Source organism: Saccoglossus kowalevskii, chromosome 3 (assembly GCF_978046115.1).
Source record: "Saccoglossus kowalevskii chromosome 3, keSacKowa6.1, whole genome shotgun sequence".
In the NCBI taxonomy this organism is placed as follows: domain Eukaryota; kingdom Metazoa; phylum Hemichordata; class Enteropneusta; family Harrimaniidae; genus Saccoglossus; species Saccoglossus kowalevskii.
The window spans coordinates 44,094,589-44,111,936 of NC_140643.1; the positions used below are offsets into that span (position 1 = coordinate 44,094,589).

At 33.2% G+C, this 17,348-nt stretch overlaps 1 protein-coding gene across 1 annotated transcript in view; it reads left to right on the plus strand.

Moving 5' to 3' along the window:
* Positions 1-16,120, plus strand: part of LOC146748008 (leucine-rich repeat serine/threonine-protein kinase 2-like) — a 72,488-nt gene extending 56,368 nt beyond the window's left edge. The window contains exons 50-67 of the mRNA XM_085497526.1: positions 4,050-4,159; positions 5,745-5,818; positions 6,152-6,215; positions 6,513-6,578; positions 7,430-7,597; positions 7,747-7,845; positions 8,328-8,456; positions 8,774-8,881; positions 8,990-9,094; positions 9,881-9,991; positions 10,099-10,209; positions 10,832-11,025; positions 11,179-11,257; positions 12,937-13,106; positions 14,218-14,352; positions 15,217-15,404; positions 15,823-15,900; positions 16,011-16,120. Of these exons, the coding sequence (XP_085353652.1) occupies positions 4,050-4,159; positions 5,745-5,818; positions 6,152-6,215; positions 6,513-6,578; positions 7,430-7,597; positions 7,747-7,845; positions 8,328-8,456; positions 8,774-8,881; positions 8,990-9,094; positions 9,881-9,991; positions 10,099-10,209; positions 10,832-11,025; positions 11,179-11,257; positions 12,937-13,106; positions 14,218-14,352; positions 15,217-15,404; positions 15,823-15,900; positions 16,011-16,120 (2,099 nt within the window). The remainder of the gene's footprint in view (positions 1-4,049; positions 4,160-5,744; positions 5,819-6,151; positions 6,216-6,512; positions 6,579-7,429; positions 7,598-7,746; positions 7,846-8,327; positions 8,457-8,773; positions 8,882-8,989; positions 9,095-9,880; positions 9,992-10,098; positions 10,210-10,831; positions 11,026-11,178; positions 11,258-12,936; positions 13,107-14,217; positions 14,353-15,216; positions 15,405-15,822; positions 15,901-16,010) is intronic.
* The last annotated feature ends 1,228 nt before the right edge of the window (positions 16,121-17,348 follow it).

Genomic DNA, 17,348 nt, shown 5'->3' on the forward strand with positions numbered 1-17,348 from the left:
AAGTGAGTTGTGTAACCATACTGGTGTCATGTGGGGTATTTAAAAGTGAGTTGTGTATAACCAACTGGTGTCATGTGGGGTATGTGAAAGTGAGTTGTGTATAACCGGACTGGTGCCATGTGGGTATGTTAAAGTGAGTTGTGTAACCATATTGGTGCCATGTGGGGTATGTGAAAGTGAGTTGTGTAACCATACTGGTGTCATGTGGGTATGTAAAAGTGAGTTGTGTATAACCAACTGGTGTCATGTGGGGTATGTGAAAGTGAGTTGTGTATAATCAGACTGATGCCATGTGGGTATGTAAAAGTGAGTTGTGTATAAGCAGACTGGTGCCATGTGGGGTATGTAAAAGTGAGTTGTGTATAACCAACTGGTGCCATGTAGGGGGATGCAAAAGTGATTAGTGTATAACCAGACTGGTGCCATGTGGGGTATGTGAAAGTGAGCTGTGTAACCATATTGGTGTCATGTGGGGTATTTGAAAGTGAGTTGTGTATAACCAACTGGTGTCATGTGGGTATGTAAAAGTGAGTTGTGTATAACCAGACTGGTGCCATGTGGGGTATGTTAAAGTGAGTTGTGTAACCATATTGGTGCCATATGGGTATGTGAAAGTGAGTTGTGTATAATCAGACTGGTGCCATGTGGGTATGTTAAAGTGAGTTGTGTATAACCAGACTGGTGCCATGTGGGGTATGTGAAAGTGAGTTGTGTAATCATATTGGTGTCATGTGGGGTATTTGAAAGTGAGTTGTGTATAACCATATTGGTGTCATGTGGGTATGTAAAAGTGAGTTGTGTACAATCAGGCTGGTGCCATGTGGGGCATGTTAAAGTGGGTTGTGTATAATCAGACTGGTGCCATGTGGGGTATGTTAAAGTGAGTTGTGTAACCATACTGGTGTCATGTGGGGTATTTAAAAGTGAGTTGTGTATAACCAACTGGTGTCATGTGGGGTATGTGAAAGTGAGTTGTTTATAACCGGACTGGTGCCATGTGGGTATGTTAAAGTGAGTTGTGTAACCATATTGGTGCCATGTGGGGTATGTGAAAGTGAGTTGTGTAACCATACTGGTGTCATGTGGGTATGTAAAAGTGAGTTGTGTATAACCAACTGGTGTCATGTGGGGTATGTGAAAGTGAGTTGTGTATAATCAGACTGATGCCATGTGGGTATGTAAAAGTGAGTTGTGTATAAGCAGACTGGTGCCATGTGGGGTATGTAAAAGTGAGTTGTGTATAACCAACTGGTGCCATGTAGGGGGATGCGAAAGTGATTAGTGTATAACCAGACTGGTGCCATGTGGGGTATGTGAAAGTGAGCTGTGTAACCATATTGGTGTCATGTGGGGTATTTGAAAGTGAGTTGTGTATAACCAACTGGTGTCATGTGGGTATGTAAAAGTGAGTTGTGTATAACCAGACTGGTGCCATGTGGGGTATGTTAAAGTGAGTTGTGTAACCATATTGGTGCCATATGGGTATGTGAAAGTGAGTTGTGTATAATCAGACTGGTGCCATGTGGGTATGTTAAAGTGAGTTGTGTATAACCAGACTGGTGCCATGTGGGGTATGTGAAAGTGAGTTGTGTGATCATATTGGTGTCATGTGGGGTATTTGAAAGTGAGTTGTGTATAACCATATTGGTGTCATGTGGGTATGTAAAAGTGAGTTGTGTACAATCAGACTGGTGCCATGTGGGGCATGTTAAAGTGAGTTGTGTATAACCAACTGGTGCCATGTAGGGGATGCGAAAGTGATTAGTGTATAACCAGACTGGTGCCATGTGGGGTATGTGAAAGTGAGTTGTTTAACCATATTGGTGTCATGTGGGGAATTTGAAAGTGAGTTGTGTATAACCAACCGGTGCCATGTGGGTATGTAAAAGTGAGTTGTGTATAACCAGACTGGTGCCATGTGGGTATGTAAAAGTGAGTTGTGTATAACCAGACTGGTGCCATGTGGGGTATGTGAAAGTGAGTTATGTAACCATATTGGTGTCATGTGGGGTATTTGAAAGTGAGTTGTGTATAACCAACCGTGCCATGTGGGTATGTAAAAGTGAGTTGTGTATAATCAGACTGCTGCCATGTGGGTATGTTAAAATGAGTTGTGTATAACCAACTGGTGCCATGTAGGGGATGCGAAAGTGATTAGTGTATAACCAGACTGGTGCCATGTGGGGTATGTGAAAGTGAGTTGTGTAACCATATTGGTGTCATGTGGGGTATTTGAGAGTGAGTTGTGTATCATTAACCAGTGCCATGTGGGTATGTAAAAGTAAGTTGTGTATAACTGGACTGGTGCCATGTAGGGAATGTGAAAGTGAGTAGTGTATAACCAGATTGGTGCCATTTAGGGTATGTAAAAGTGAGTTGTGTAACCATACTGGTGTCATGTGAGTATGTAAAAGTGAGTTGTGTACAATCAGACTGGTGCCATGTGGGGTATGTTAAAGTGAGTTGTGTATAACCTACTGGTGCCATGTAGGGGATGTGAAAGTGAGTAGTGTATAACCAGACTGGTGCCATGTGGGGTATGTGAAAGTGAGTTGTGTAACCATATTGTGTCATGTGGATTATTTGAAAGTGAGTTGTGTATAACCACCTGGTGCCATGTGGGTATGTAAAAGTGAGTTGTGTATAACCAGACTGGTGCTATGTGGGGTATGTTAAAGTGAGTTGTGTATAACCAACTGGTGCCATGTAGGGGATGCGAAAGTGATTAGTGTATAACCAGACTGGTGCCATGTGGGGTATGTGAAAGTGAGTTGTGTAACCATATTGGTGTCATGTGGGGTATTTGAGAGTGAGTTGTGTATCATTAACCAGTGCCATGTGGGTATGTAAAAGTAAGTTGTGTATAACTGGACTGGTGCCATGTAGGGAATGTGAAAGTGAGTAGTGTATAACCAGATTGGTGCCATTTGGGGTATGTAAAAGTGAGTTGTGTAACCATACTGGTGTCATGTGAGTATGTAAAAGTGAGTTGTGTACAATCAGACTGGTGCCATGTGGGGCATGTTAAAGTGAGTTGTGTATAACCTACTGGTGCCATGTAGGGGATGTGAAAGTGAGTAGTGTATAACCAGACTGGTGCCATGTGGGGTATGTGAAAGTGAGTTGTGTAACCATATTGTGTCATGTGGATTATTTGAAAGTGAGTTGTGTATAACCACCTGGTGCCATGTGGGTATGTAAAAGTGAGTTGTGTATAACCAGACTGGTGCTATGTGGGGTATGTTAAAGTGAGTTGTGTATAACCAACTGGTGCCATGTAGGGGATGTGAAAGTGATTAGTGTATAACCAGACTGGTGCCATGTGGGGTATGTGAAAGTGAGTTGTGTAACCATATTGGTGTCATGTGGGGTATTTGAAAGTGAGTTGTGTATAAGCATCCGGTGCCATGTGGGTATGTAAAAGTGAGTTGTGTATAACCAGACTGGTGTCATGTAGGGGATGCAAAAGTGAGTTGTGTATAACTGACTGGTGCCATGTGGGATATGTGAAAGTGAGTTGTGTATAACCAACTGTGCCATGTAGGGGATGCGATAGTGAGTAGTGTATAACCAGACTGGTGTCATGTGGGGTATTTGAAAGTGAGTTGTGTACAACCAACTGGTGCCATGTAGGGGATGCGATAGTGAGTAGTGTATAACCAGACTGGTGCCATGTGGGGTATGTGAAAGTGAGTTGTGTAACCATATTGGTGTCATGTGGGGTATTTGAAAGTGATTTGTGTATAACCAACTGGTGCCATGTGGGGTATGTGAAAGTGAGTTGTGTATAACCAGACTGGTGCCATGTGGGGGTATGTGAAAGTGAGTTGTGTATAACCAGACTGGTGCCATGTGGGGGTATGTGAAAGTGAGTTGTGTATAACCAGACTGGTGCCATGTAAGGTATGTGAGTTGTGTAACAAGATTTTGCCATGTGTATTCAATTTGTTGTGTACAATAATAAATAAATTGTGAAAATATTATTGTAATGAGAACCAGGTACATATTTTTATTATTCTTGTAATTATTCTTTCATTCATTGTTTGCAGATGATATATGTTTCCATGACTACATATTAGATGAGCTAGTAGTTTGTTCTGATGTAGATGATGAAATAAAATGTCCTAAAAAAGATAGCTTAGTACCACTGTACAAGTTGGTAAGCCATGTATTATATTTTTCCAGTCTGTTGTTTTTTTGCCACCCAAGTTATTTTCCAATAATTTAAACATTTTATTGAATGACATTGAAATAAATATTATATGATACCCTGATATGTCTGGTATATTATATGATACCTTGATATGTCTGGTATATTATATGATACCTTGATATGTTTGGTATATTATATGATACCTTGATATGTCTGGTATATTATATGATACCCTGATATGTCTGGTATATTATATGATACCTTGATATGTCTGGTATATTATATGATACCTTGATATGTCTGGTATAATATATGATACCTTGATATGTTTGGTATATTATATGATACCTTGATATGTTTGGTATATTATATGATACCTTGATATGTTTGGTATATTATATGATACCTTGATATGTTTGGTATATTATATGATACCTTGATATGTCTGGTATATTATATGATACCTTGATATGTTTGGTATAATATACATGTATGATACCTTGATATGTCTGGTATATTATATAATACCTTGATATGTTTGGTATATTATATGATACCTTGATATGTCTGGTATATTATATGATACCTTGATGTGTTTGGTATATTATATAATACCTTGATATGTTTGGTATATTATATGATACCTTGATATGTCTGGTATAATATATGATACCTGATATGTTTGGTATATTATATGATACCTTGATATGTTTGGTGTATTATATGATACCTTGATATGTTTGGTATATTATATGATACCTTGATATGTTTGGTATATTATATGATACCTTGATATGTCTGGTATAATATATGATACCTGATATGTTTGGTATATTATATGATACCTTGATATGTTTGGTATATTATATGATACCTTGATATGTCTGGTATATTATATGATACCTTGATATGTGTTGTATATTATATGATACCTTGATATGTCTGGTATAATATATGATACCTGATATGTTTGGTATATTATATGATACCTTGATATGTTTGGTATATTATATGATACCTTGATATGTCTGGTATATTATATGATACCTTGATATGTGTTGTATATTATATGATACCTTGATATGTTTGGTGTATTATATGATACCTTGATATGTCTGGTATATTATATGATACCTTGATATGTCTGGTATATTACATGTATATCTTCCCTTGAAATGTCTGGTATATTATATGATACCTTGATATGTCTGGTATAATATATGATACCTGATATGTTTGGTATATTATATGATACCTTGATATGTTTGGTGTATTATATGATACCTTGATATGTCTGGTATATTATATGATACCTTGATATGTGTTGTATATTATATTATATGATACCTTGATATGTCTGGTATATTACATGTATATCTTCCCTTGATATGTCTGGTATATTATATGATACCTTGATATGTCTGGTATATTATATGATACCTTGATATGTCTGGTATATTATATCTTCCCTTGATATGTCTGGTATATTATATGATACCTTGATATGTCTGGTATATTATATCTTCCCTTGATATGTCTGGTATATTATATGATACCTTGATATGTCTAATATATATGTTATCTATCAAAGGCTCCTGATGTTGTCTTGGGTGATCTTGAAGATCGCTTCCAGATTGACTACGATCGCTTTCAGTTTGAACCAAAGTATGTAAATAATTCAATTTCTCAAACATTTGTTATCAAAATCCTTTTGTGTTCTATGGATTATACATACTTATATGAATACATGCTCACAATTTTATCCTCCTGGTTTATCACTATCACTGTCTCTTGTACATGTATGGAGTATATATACAAAGACACAGCAACTTTTAATCTCAGTTTTTAGATTGAAATGGCTTTAATTCATCAAAATATATGCTCATTATTAGATGAAATTAATATTAGAAATATTTATAGGAATACATGTACATGTAGTTAAGGCAATAAGAGATTATACCAAATTGATGAATTATATTATTTATATATTGTTTACAGTCCAGAGCATCTTCTTGGTGATGGTAGTTATGGATCTGTTTATAGGGCTTATTACAAGAACCAGGTAATGGGGGGAGGGTGGCAAGTGTTATTTTTATTGATATAAATACATTTAATTTAGTAATAGCTCAAAAATAATTTCAATGATTTTTTAATAACAAAAAAATACTGTACTTTCATTATTTCACATATATGAAAATTAACTTTTTCATAATAATTGTTGAATTTTTATGTTGCAATGTAATGACTTAAAACACTGAGAACACAAAAACAAACATATTTGTTGATTGAAGTGGAGACCGATAAAATAAAAGGCTCCTTGTTGGTATAGTGAATTTAATATTTGTTTCCTATTTCTCAGCCTGTTGCTGTCAAAGTGTTTAGTCCAGTTGGAGACATCCATCCACATCGGATGCTGAGACAGGAGGTTTGTATACATGTAAACACAAAAATACCATGTAAAGGAGGTTTGTATACATGTAAACACAAAAATACTATGTAAAGGAGGTTTGTATACATGTAAACACAAAAATACCAAGTAAAGGAGGTTTGTATACATGTAAACACAAAAATACCAAGTAAAGGAGGTTTGTATACATGTAAACACAAAAATACCAAGTAAAGGAGGTTTGTATACATGTAAACACAAAAATACCAAGTAAAGGAGGTTTGTATACATGTAAACACAAAAATACTATGTAAAGGAGGTTTGTATACATGTAAACACAAAAATACCATGTAAAGGAGGTTTGTATACATGTAAACACAAAAATACTATGTAAAGGAGGTTTGTATACATGTAAACACAAAAATACCAAGTAAAGGAGGTTTGTATACATGTAAACACAAAAATACCAAGTAAAGGAGGTTTGTATACATGTAAACACAAAAATACCATGTAAAGGAGGTTTGTATACATGTAAACACAAAAATACCAAGTAAAGGAGGTTTGTATACATGTAAACACAAAAATACCATGTAAAGGAGGTTTGTATACATGTAAACACAAAAATACCAAGTAAAGGAGGTTTGTATACATGTAAACACAAAAATACCATGTAATTCTAAAACCAGGACTATTGTAAAAATTTCATTTCAGGTGATATGATATGATTTGATATGATATTGCAATGATAATAATAGAAATAGCTAATATTGTTGTAATATGCATTTATCTATTATGTATGGAACTATATAATCCTGAACATAAAACTATAATTTCTAAGCTATGAATATGAGATATTTTAAACTTGTTTTGTTTTCTTGCTCAAAATCTAGGTAACAGTACTGAGAAAACTTCGCCATCTAAGTTTGATATCTATGATTGGTGTAGGATTACGTCCCAGAATATTGGTAATGGAGTTAGCACCACTAGGATCTTTGAGTTCAATACAGAATGCTGATAGACCATTAAGTAGAGGATTACAACACAGAATAGCATTACAGGTAAGTTTGATATCCATGATTGGTGAAGGGGTTATGTCCTAGAATATTGGTAATGAAGTTAGCACCATTAGGATCCATACTAGTACTGTATTTAATTGTTATTCTTATATGATTTCATGGCTGATGATTGAGTTGTCTCATTATTGCAGGTTGCCGAAGGTCTGATGTTTTTACACCAACATAGGATAATTTACCGAGATCTCAAACCTGATAATGTTCTTGTATTTTCTTTATCTAGTGGTGTTCTTGTAAGTATAAATTAGTGTGGATTGATATATATTGCAGGTCCATTTAATTATTCTTCATTGATTGGTTCATATCTGTCCATTATAAATATGCATCTCAAGTTACTTAATGAATTGATGGCTGATCAGCAGCCATTTTGTACATAACATTTGTTATTTGTGATATCCATGAGTGTCAGCAGCTGTTTCACGGCGATGATTATGATGATTTGGATCAAAGTTGTCATGATGATCATACATATTGTACTACAGATGCAAATCTTAGGTTTATATGCACTTCTATCGGGTTATTCTAAAAGAGCATTTATTATACAATTTCATGTGATACAAGAATGATCTAATTTCTAAGAGGTGTCACGTTGACTGAATAAAATCTAGACACAGTGCCATTTGAAGTAACATCAAATTTTTAACATGCTTAAAATTCTATACCATCATGTAGTTTTTATTTTAATAAAATCTAAAGACGTGTAATTTGACTACAGGTGAATGCCAAGATATCTGACTATGGCATATCTAGATTTGCCACACCACTTGGATTAACTGCGTCAGAGGGCACACCAGGATACAGAGCACCTGAGGTTGCTAAGGGAGATGTGGTCTATAGCAACAAGGTGAAGTTACCTATTCTTCTATATTTGATGATGGCAGAATTGTGTATAGACTTTATATATTTTTATTGAAATGGCAGACAAATATTAGTTGCCAAGCTTCTTGTTTTAAAAGGCTAATCTTAAATTTTGAATTAGTTATTAATATGCCTCTAATACTCAGCACACAGGAGTTCTTTTTGAGCTTTCTTTGATATATTTTGTTTTCAAAACTATTCAACATACATTTGAATAAATTGTCATGACAGTTGTAAAACCAACAAGAATTGTTATTTTTAACTTTATTATTACAATATTTATGTTTTTATTTGACCCCCTAGATTGATGTATACTCATTTGGTATATTACTGTATGAACTTGTGACTGGTGGGAGAAAACCATTTGAAGAGTTGGCATTCCGAGTTGAACTAGATGAGGCAGTGATGAAAGTAAATACAAAATTAATTGTTTACTACACACCACCTATATTCATTGATTAATTGAATTATTGACATGGATATAGGGAAATTTTCAATTAGTATTTTGTGCATTTACAGGGTAGAAGATTGCCACAGATAAGTGATGTAGGATGTGCTGCATGGCCTGATGTACAAGATTTGATCCATCATTGTTTAGAACAAGTACCAGAAGACAGGCCAACAGTATGTGTACCAACACAATAATATACTATAAAGTTGTTTTCATCTCAATTAAGTAAATCTTATCTTTTTGTAAATACTAGTCTATCTGGAAAAAAAAGAATAGTCACTGAAATAATAAATTAGACAAAGCAGTCTGAGATATTGCAGCCCTGTTAGCAATGAAGTCCATATATAATATCAAAGCAATCAGATATGAGGTTTTTAACAAGAACTCAAAAATATCACTTTTTACCAAAAATGACAAATCTGAAAGATTTCCATCTGTAGTACTTATATGTGTAGTATTAAAGCAATCAGACTCACAATTTTCACCAAGATGTCGAAAATATCAGTTTATACCAAAATTGACAAAAATATTAGAGAATTAACGATATCATCATGAAATGAACACATCTATAAGAGAGCTCCACCCAAGGTATATATACACCAAGTATCAAAACAATGAGAGTTGACGAGGAAAGCAACGGAAATCAGTAATATGATTAGCTTCGTTTAACAAAGTCAACAGCAGAGCTAATAAAAAGGTAGTTATAAACACTGGTGATGAAAGATATCTTCCCTCAATCATTTTGCTACTGGACTGTTTAATAATGCCCGGAAACCTGGAAACAAGGAATATATAGTGGTAGAATTTAATAAACTAGATGTTGTAGACAGAAATATTTTGTGTTGTCATTGTAGATATTATGATATTCTGTGCCTATACATTTGAAGCGATATTGATAATAGAAAGATTTTGTGATTAAAATGCTTGTCATGAGTAATTGTCTATTGTTTCATTCTCAGTCTGAACAAGTATTTGATCGTATCAACTCAGCTGAATTATTATGTTTGAAGAAAGAATATTTAGTCTTTAAGAGCTATTCTGCTGAATGTGTTGTAATCAGGGTAAGGATTGTCCAAAATCAAGTTATTCTCACTAACTCTTTAGAGCTGAGTGGGTTTGTGAAGTTCCTAGCAAGTCAAGATATTCACTTATGACTTATCTCAAATAATAATTGCAGGAAGCACATGTTAACAAGTTTGAAGTGTGGATGGGTGGTGGAGACAGCACTACTGGTGTGGTGTCCTGGATTATTGCCAATAATAAACATTCACCTGGGGCAGTTGTAGAGGTAAATACTGTTTTGTTTCTGATGTTGTCATATAGTCCTCATGTTTGTAAGAGCACTTAAACATGAAACACTTTATCTTGAGCAAAGAAAAAGTAAATAATGTAAAGAAAAATATCAGTCATCTGCATACAACTTGAGCTCAGTTGTTTCTATGGAATTGTATTCTCATTTGTATGTAAGCAAATAGTTGAATGGGTCTATTGAATTTCTATAAACATTCTATAAACTCATTATATAGAATCACCTGTATATAGAGGTTATCTGAGATTTAGTCCATTTCTTTTTTGCATTTTTATTGAAATTGTATTGGTTTGTGATAAACTTAAATATTGTCAATAATTTACCATAGAGAATTACACTAGAATTTTTTCAGAATTCTATAGAACATTTTCATAAGGGAGGGCTAGGATTGATCAGTATTTCTGAGTTCAATCCAAGACAACATTTAGTGACCATACATGTATGTGGTGCAAAAACCACTCATCAATAAAATCTTTATTTATAAGTCATCTTTCAACCATAGACCATTATGTTAGAGATATGAACTGGTTAGTAATATATAAATTGAGTCTCAAATGTAGTGATTTTGATAATTTTTGTTTGATTTGATATTTTCTACTAGGGCACTGTACTCAAAGTGAAGGAGTGTGAGCATAGTGAAAGTCGTGTGATGTGTCTTTGCTGTTTAGGTGCAAACAATGTACTAGCTGGTACAGCCAATGGTAATATCTGGTTACTTGATGCCATAACACACACAGTTAAACATCATATGCTGCCATTGTCTGATGCTGTGCTTTGTCTGGAGTCTTGTAAAGGGTAAATAAGTAATGTCAAATTCAAAAATTCATTTGTACAAAATGTATGCTTTTTATTGTATAATTATCCTTGGTATGTGAAACACTGACATGAATATTGTTTGGATGTTGTTTTATGTAACTAATATAAGAAGTATTTTGTATTTTTATCAAGGCGCCATGGACAGGAATTAGTGTTTGCTGGAGTGGCCAGTGGTCATGTGGCCGTCTTCTCATCTCATATGATGAAAACTGTGAGTGTCTTCATTACATTGTTAGTACAAAACAGAAAGACATTTAATAACAATGACTGACATTTTACTTTTAAATTAGTATTGTAAATATTTTATCACTAATATTTTTATTGTTGTCAATCAATGGAAATTACTTCTACAGATGTAAACATTTATTACATTACATTGTTACAGTGTATCCTGCGCTTCCCTTCATATTTATTTATATAACACCATCAAAACTAATAACAAAAAAAATCATTGACATTTTATATTTAAAAACTAATGGATGATAGATCGACCCACCAACCCATAATGGTCAACAGCACACTTTACATGACATATGTGTGCAAGGCACCAGTCAAGCTTGAGTTCTTTATTATTATTATTTTGCAGCATTATCAATACCAGTGAAATTTCTGCCATTATAATCAGAAAACAGTAAATGGAACAGTTTCACAGTCACTGATTGATGCTCCCTGAAACAGCATAATTTAAAATGTCATTCTTGAAATTGTTTTTTCACTCAGGCATTCACAATCTCATATGACAAAATAAAATGAGAAAAAAACTAGTTTTGGTATATAAAATATTAAATGTATATTTACATTGTGAGTGGCGGGTGGCTGATGTGGGCTTTCCAGTAGTATTGTAGTGAATGCCCGGCAACCCAGTGAATGGTATGTGGGTATGCCATCTCGGTGCAGAGTCATGGCCATGCATTACGATACGCTGACTTCCAGGATTGACTGTATGTGTTTAAAGGGTGCTTACCTGGGGTACATGTACATAGTTGTTTTGTTACCCCATCCCATGAATATGTTCAAAGCATCTGGGTAGAAGTTTTAATATTGACCATGCCAGATCGGTGATTTGATGATTAATTTGAAACCAAACGAAAGGCAATTGATCAAACATGACTGGAAAGTCTGTGGGTATTGGACATTCAAGAAGAGAAAACAACTGCAGTGATTTTGACGTGACTATATGAATAAAATAACAGGGATACTTTCATTTAGTCTTGTTTCGCAAATAAAGTAGTGTTACCTACTACAAATAGATCAGATCTATCACTCTGTACTCGGGCTCTGTAGTCATACTCCAACTTTGCTTCCCACATTTGCTTGGATAAATCATTCCCCAGGTAAACCTTTATAGTTCAAGGACCATAATAACACAAGAGCAGATGATGTATTCCAAAATTGTCTGATTTCAATATTGTAAATTCATTGTTATTGGCAATGGACAATTTTGATGCTGATTTCATTATTTAGTACCTTATAGTTTCTCTTCGTTTTAAATACCCTCTTCTTTATACATTTTAGAAAACAACACAGTATTCATATTCTGCAGCAATGTTGCATATAAAATATGCAGGACTATCCAATTGTTATATGCCACTAGATACTAAAAACAAATATTTTTTCTAGTCATTACAGAATAATTATGGGCACAATTTTGACTAGAGTTTTCGCTGAAAAAAAATGTTGCCATTAAAATTCAACAATATTATGACTGCAATTAACATTTGTTGCATATTAATTGTGTATTTTCTCGTTTATCTGGTGTTCCTTATAGCAAGGACACTTTGGATGTAGGTTATATGGGCCTGGGCTAAACCTTGTTACCATGATAACAACACCATCATTGCCTCATCTAGTGCAGTTATCACTTTATCAACACAATTTTCTTTCTAACAGGGTCCATGCATTCCAGACAAGATTCTCACTCTATCTGATACACATGACCCTGTACGTTGCATGACAGTCGCCCGTAATAAGCTTTGGATTGGCTGTGGAGGTCAGGTGATCAGTGCTACCATGGATACGCTGTCTATAACAGTGCATCCTGGAATGAGGAACGCCAATATGTAGGTTTTCATTTTTTTTTATTTAATTATAACTATTGTTAATTATGATACAACAATACAATCCTTCACATCAAGAGATTTTTTTTTTTTCATTATGGAGACATCAAACTTATTTCATTCATGTGCAATGTAGCACTTATCAATGAGAGTGACCCTCATTACGTTAGATTGTATAATTTTTTCACTAACTTGGTATGAACACTGGTTTGATTACTCACTTGGTGTTATTTGTAGAAACACTGGTTTGATTATTCACTTGGTGTTACTTTGTATGAACACTGGTTTGATTATTCACTTGGTGTTATTTGTAGAAACACTGGTTTGATTATTCACTTGGTGTTATTTGTAGAAACACTGGTTTGATTATTCACTTGGTGTTATTTGTAGAAACACTGGTTTGCTTATTCACTTGGTGTTATTTGTAGAAACACTGGTTTGATTATTCACTTGGTGTTTTTTGTAGAAACACTGGTTTGATTATTCACTTGGTGTTATTTGTAGAAACACTGGTTTGATTATTCACTTGGTGTTATTTGTAGAAACACTGGTTTGATTATTCACTTGGTGTTATTTGTAGAAACACTGGTTTGATTATTCACTTGGTGTTATTTGTAGAAACACTGGTTTGATTATTCACTTGGTGTTATTTGTAGAAACACTGGTTTGATTATTCACTTGGTGTGTTATTTGTAGAAACACTGGTTTGATTACTCACTTGGTGTTATTTGTAGAAACACTGGTTTGATTATTCACTTGGTGTTATTTGTAGGAACACTGGTTTGATTATTCACTTGGTGTTATTTGTAGAAACACTGGTTTGATTATTCACTTGGTGTTATTTGTAGAAACACTGGTTTGATTATTCACTTGGTGTTATTTGTAGAAACACTGGTTTGATTACTCACTTGGTGTTATTTGTAGAAACACTGGTTTGATTATTCACTTGGTGTTATTTGTAGGAACACTGGTTTGATTATTCACTTGGTGTTATTTGTAGGAACACTGGTCTGATTATTCACTTGGTGTTTTTTGTAGAAACACTGGTTTGATTATTCACTAGGTGTTTTTTGTAGAAACACTGGTTTGATTATTCACTTGGTGTTTTTTGTAGGAACACTGGTTTAATTACTCACATACTGGTAGGCAAACATTTGTGGTTATCTCGCCGTGGAAGCACTATTCTTGAAGTCTGGCATCCCAATAAATCAATTAAAGTAATTGAGATAAACTGTGAAAATATCATCAGGTAAGATGTAATATTTGCAAGCTTGTTATATGAATGTTACAACTCTTAGTTGTACTTAGTGTACTGAAACACTTTTCCAGTGTGGTCTTTGGGGGGGGGGGGGGGCTGACATACAATGACTACTACTATATGTGTCACAGTCTAGTCACAGTGTTCTTGCATTCTGACTGAAACAAAAATATTTTCTTATTACAACAAATGTAGTTTATGGCAGTCTAGACTTGGTATTGCTATAGTTGCAGAAATTATTATTTTCAAGGATTTATAAGATCCTGAATAAGGCAGAATTGAATAAGGCAGAGAGTTGTGAAATGATCACAAACCAACATATATAGGAATCTTGATGTAAATAACTGATTTATGTTCATCATACATACATGTAGCTATGAAAGCTGTGTATCTGATAAATCCCAATTATACATGTGGAGTAATGACATTGAACCTGTTCCAGACTATTTACATTGGATGTGGTTACACCATAGCACAAGGCAGAAATATAATGACGGCATGAATCTCATAAAACATTTTCTCTGTCATTTTAGTTTCTTATATTTCACTAAAATACAACAAGAAATCATAGAGTTGCTGATCATGTCTTTCAAACTGAGAAGTAAATACAAAATAAATGCTGAAAATACACAAATGTTGATGCAATCATGTACTTTCTGAGTGCAAGTTTTGCTGTATACTCATATTAACAATTAACACTTTTCACAGGAAGACATGACAAAAACTTACATGTGCCACAATGTTATAATTAAGTCAATAAAAACAAAAGTACACTATACATGTTCATGTCACCAGCACCACTAGGGGCAGTCTCCACTAAAGCTGTTCTGTCAAAATGATTTCTGTGTTCTACAGAAGATACTGTGAGAGTGTTGAAAGTAAAGATTGCATTGTGAAGTCAGTATCATTGCATCAGTCTACAGTATGGGTTGGTACAGCAGGTGGATATATACTGATGTTAGATACATCTACACATCAACCAATCAAAGTCATGCATAGACATAACGGACCAATCAGAGCCATTGCATCCAAAGAGACAATGGGTATGTTCACTACACAATGTCATTATGCTTGCAAGGTAAACATCTCTCCTACCACACACATTTAATCTAACAAAGAACATTTTTATAATACAGGTAAATATATCATAATTGCTCCATTTAAAGATCTCACCAGCCTTTCTCTCTAAACAACTGAGATTACCCAACCTAGATTTCAAATTAGACATGAATAACCCAGCCTCACATTGAAATTAGACGTGAATTTTAATTAGACCAGTCTTTATTAAAATTAGATTTTCAAAATTGTACCAAGTTTTGCAAAAAATCAAAACATTTTAGGGGTATAATGCCAGTGGGGAAAAACTAAGATTCATATTTTCATGGAAACAAATCTATGAAAATAATTCGTTTCACTTTCATGTATCCTCCTTTTGTTAAAGTTGTCTTCATACTTCTCCAGGTTATAATGGTGAAAAATCAATTCTTGTATCAGTTGGTTGTGGATTTGTTAGCCGTCCTGGTCACACTGCTCAAATTGGTATGATATTTGCTACCATTTTAAAACATATTAATTCAGGAAAGTGAAAAAAAAATAAGGTGAAATGCTTGTATTTTATCTTCCACTTATTATATTTTATTTGCTGACAGATGATAACTATATTTATGCCTTGGTATGGGAAGGTAACATCAGTAGTCAAGTCAAGCACCTCAAAGCAGACCATAAACGAAGACAAGAATGGCTGGAACGAAATCTGTAACAAGTAAATAAATAATAAAATAAATAAATAAATAAATAAATAAATAAATAAATAAATAAATAAATAAATAAATAAATAAATAAATAAATAAATAAATAAATAAATAAATAAATAAATAAATAAATAAATAAATAAATAAATAAATAAATAAATAAATAAATAAATAAATAAATAAATAAATAAATAAATAAATAAATAAATAAATAAATAAATAAATAAATAAATAAATAAATAAATAAATAAATAAATAAATAAATAAATAAATAAATAAATAAATAAATAAATAAATAAATAAATAAATAAATAAATAAATAAATAAATAAATAAATAAATAAATAAATAAATAAATAAATAAATAAATAAATAAATAAATAAATAAATAAATAAATAAATAAATAAATAAATAAATAAATAAATAAATAAATAAATAAATAAATAAATGGGTGATTAAGTAATGCTACATATATTAGATATTCTGTTTCATTGAACCATTGTAGTAATATTTTGGCATAACCAACTTTATAACATACTCATGTAAAAGTCTTTTTGGTTACTTCATCTCAGTGAGAGCTTGTTTATTAAACTAAAAGTGTGTAGTCTTTGAATAAACACTGTATTAAGGTAGAGATGCAGTTTACCTGACAGGTATTTTAATTAGTTAATTAGGAAACCAAGATGACCTCCATTGTCCACAAAACTATATATTTTTCGGAAAGCTTATTGTATGAATTTTAAAATTGTGTTAGTATTTTATTTTTATGGACACTGTAGTTTGAAATATGCACAAAAATGTGCTTTTTTGGTCAAAAGTGATTAAAAAAATTTAACTTCTAAACCATGCTTCGCTCTGTTTCCTCTTCAAAATTGGTTTATGAGTACATCTGTTTACTATGAAGAAAGTGCCGTCTTGTGCTATTTTTTTTTAAAGTTCTGGAATGTGCACTAAAAAGAAGCTGAGATAATTGCTAATTTGCATAACAATTCACTCAGTAGGAAGTTTGCTAATGCTCTTAATAAAAATGGCTGTAACAGTTCCAAATTTAAACCTATTATTGTTTTATAAAAGTTAAATATAGTGCATAATATGGAGATCCTGTCATTTCTTTTTTTCACCATGTTTCTTTTTTATTATTTATGTACAGCCTTGCTAAATCTTGCTAAGCATTCAAAAGAAATAATTTTGCACCTGTTATCTATATTTTAAAATCTTTTTTTGAGTATGTTCCAC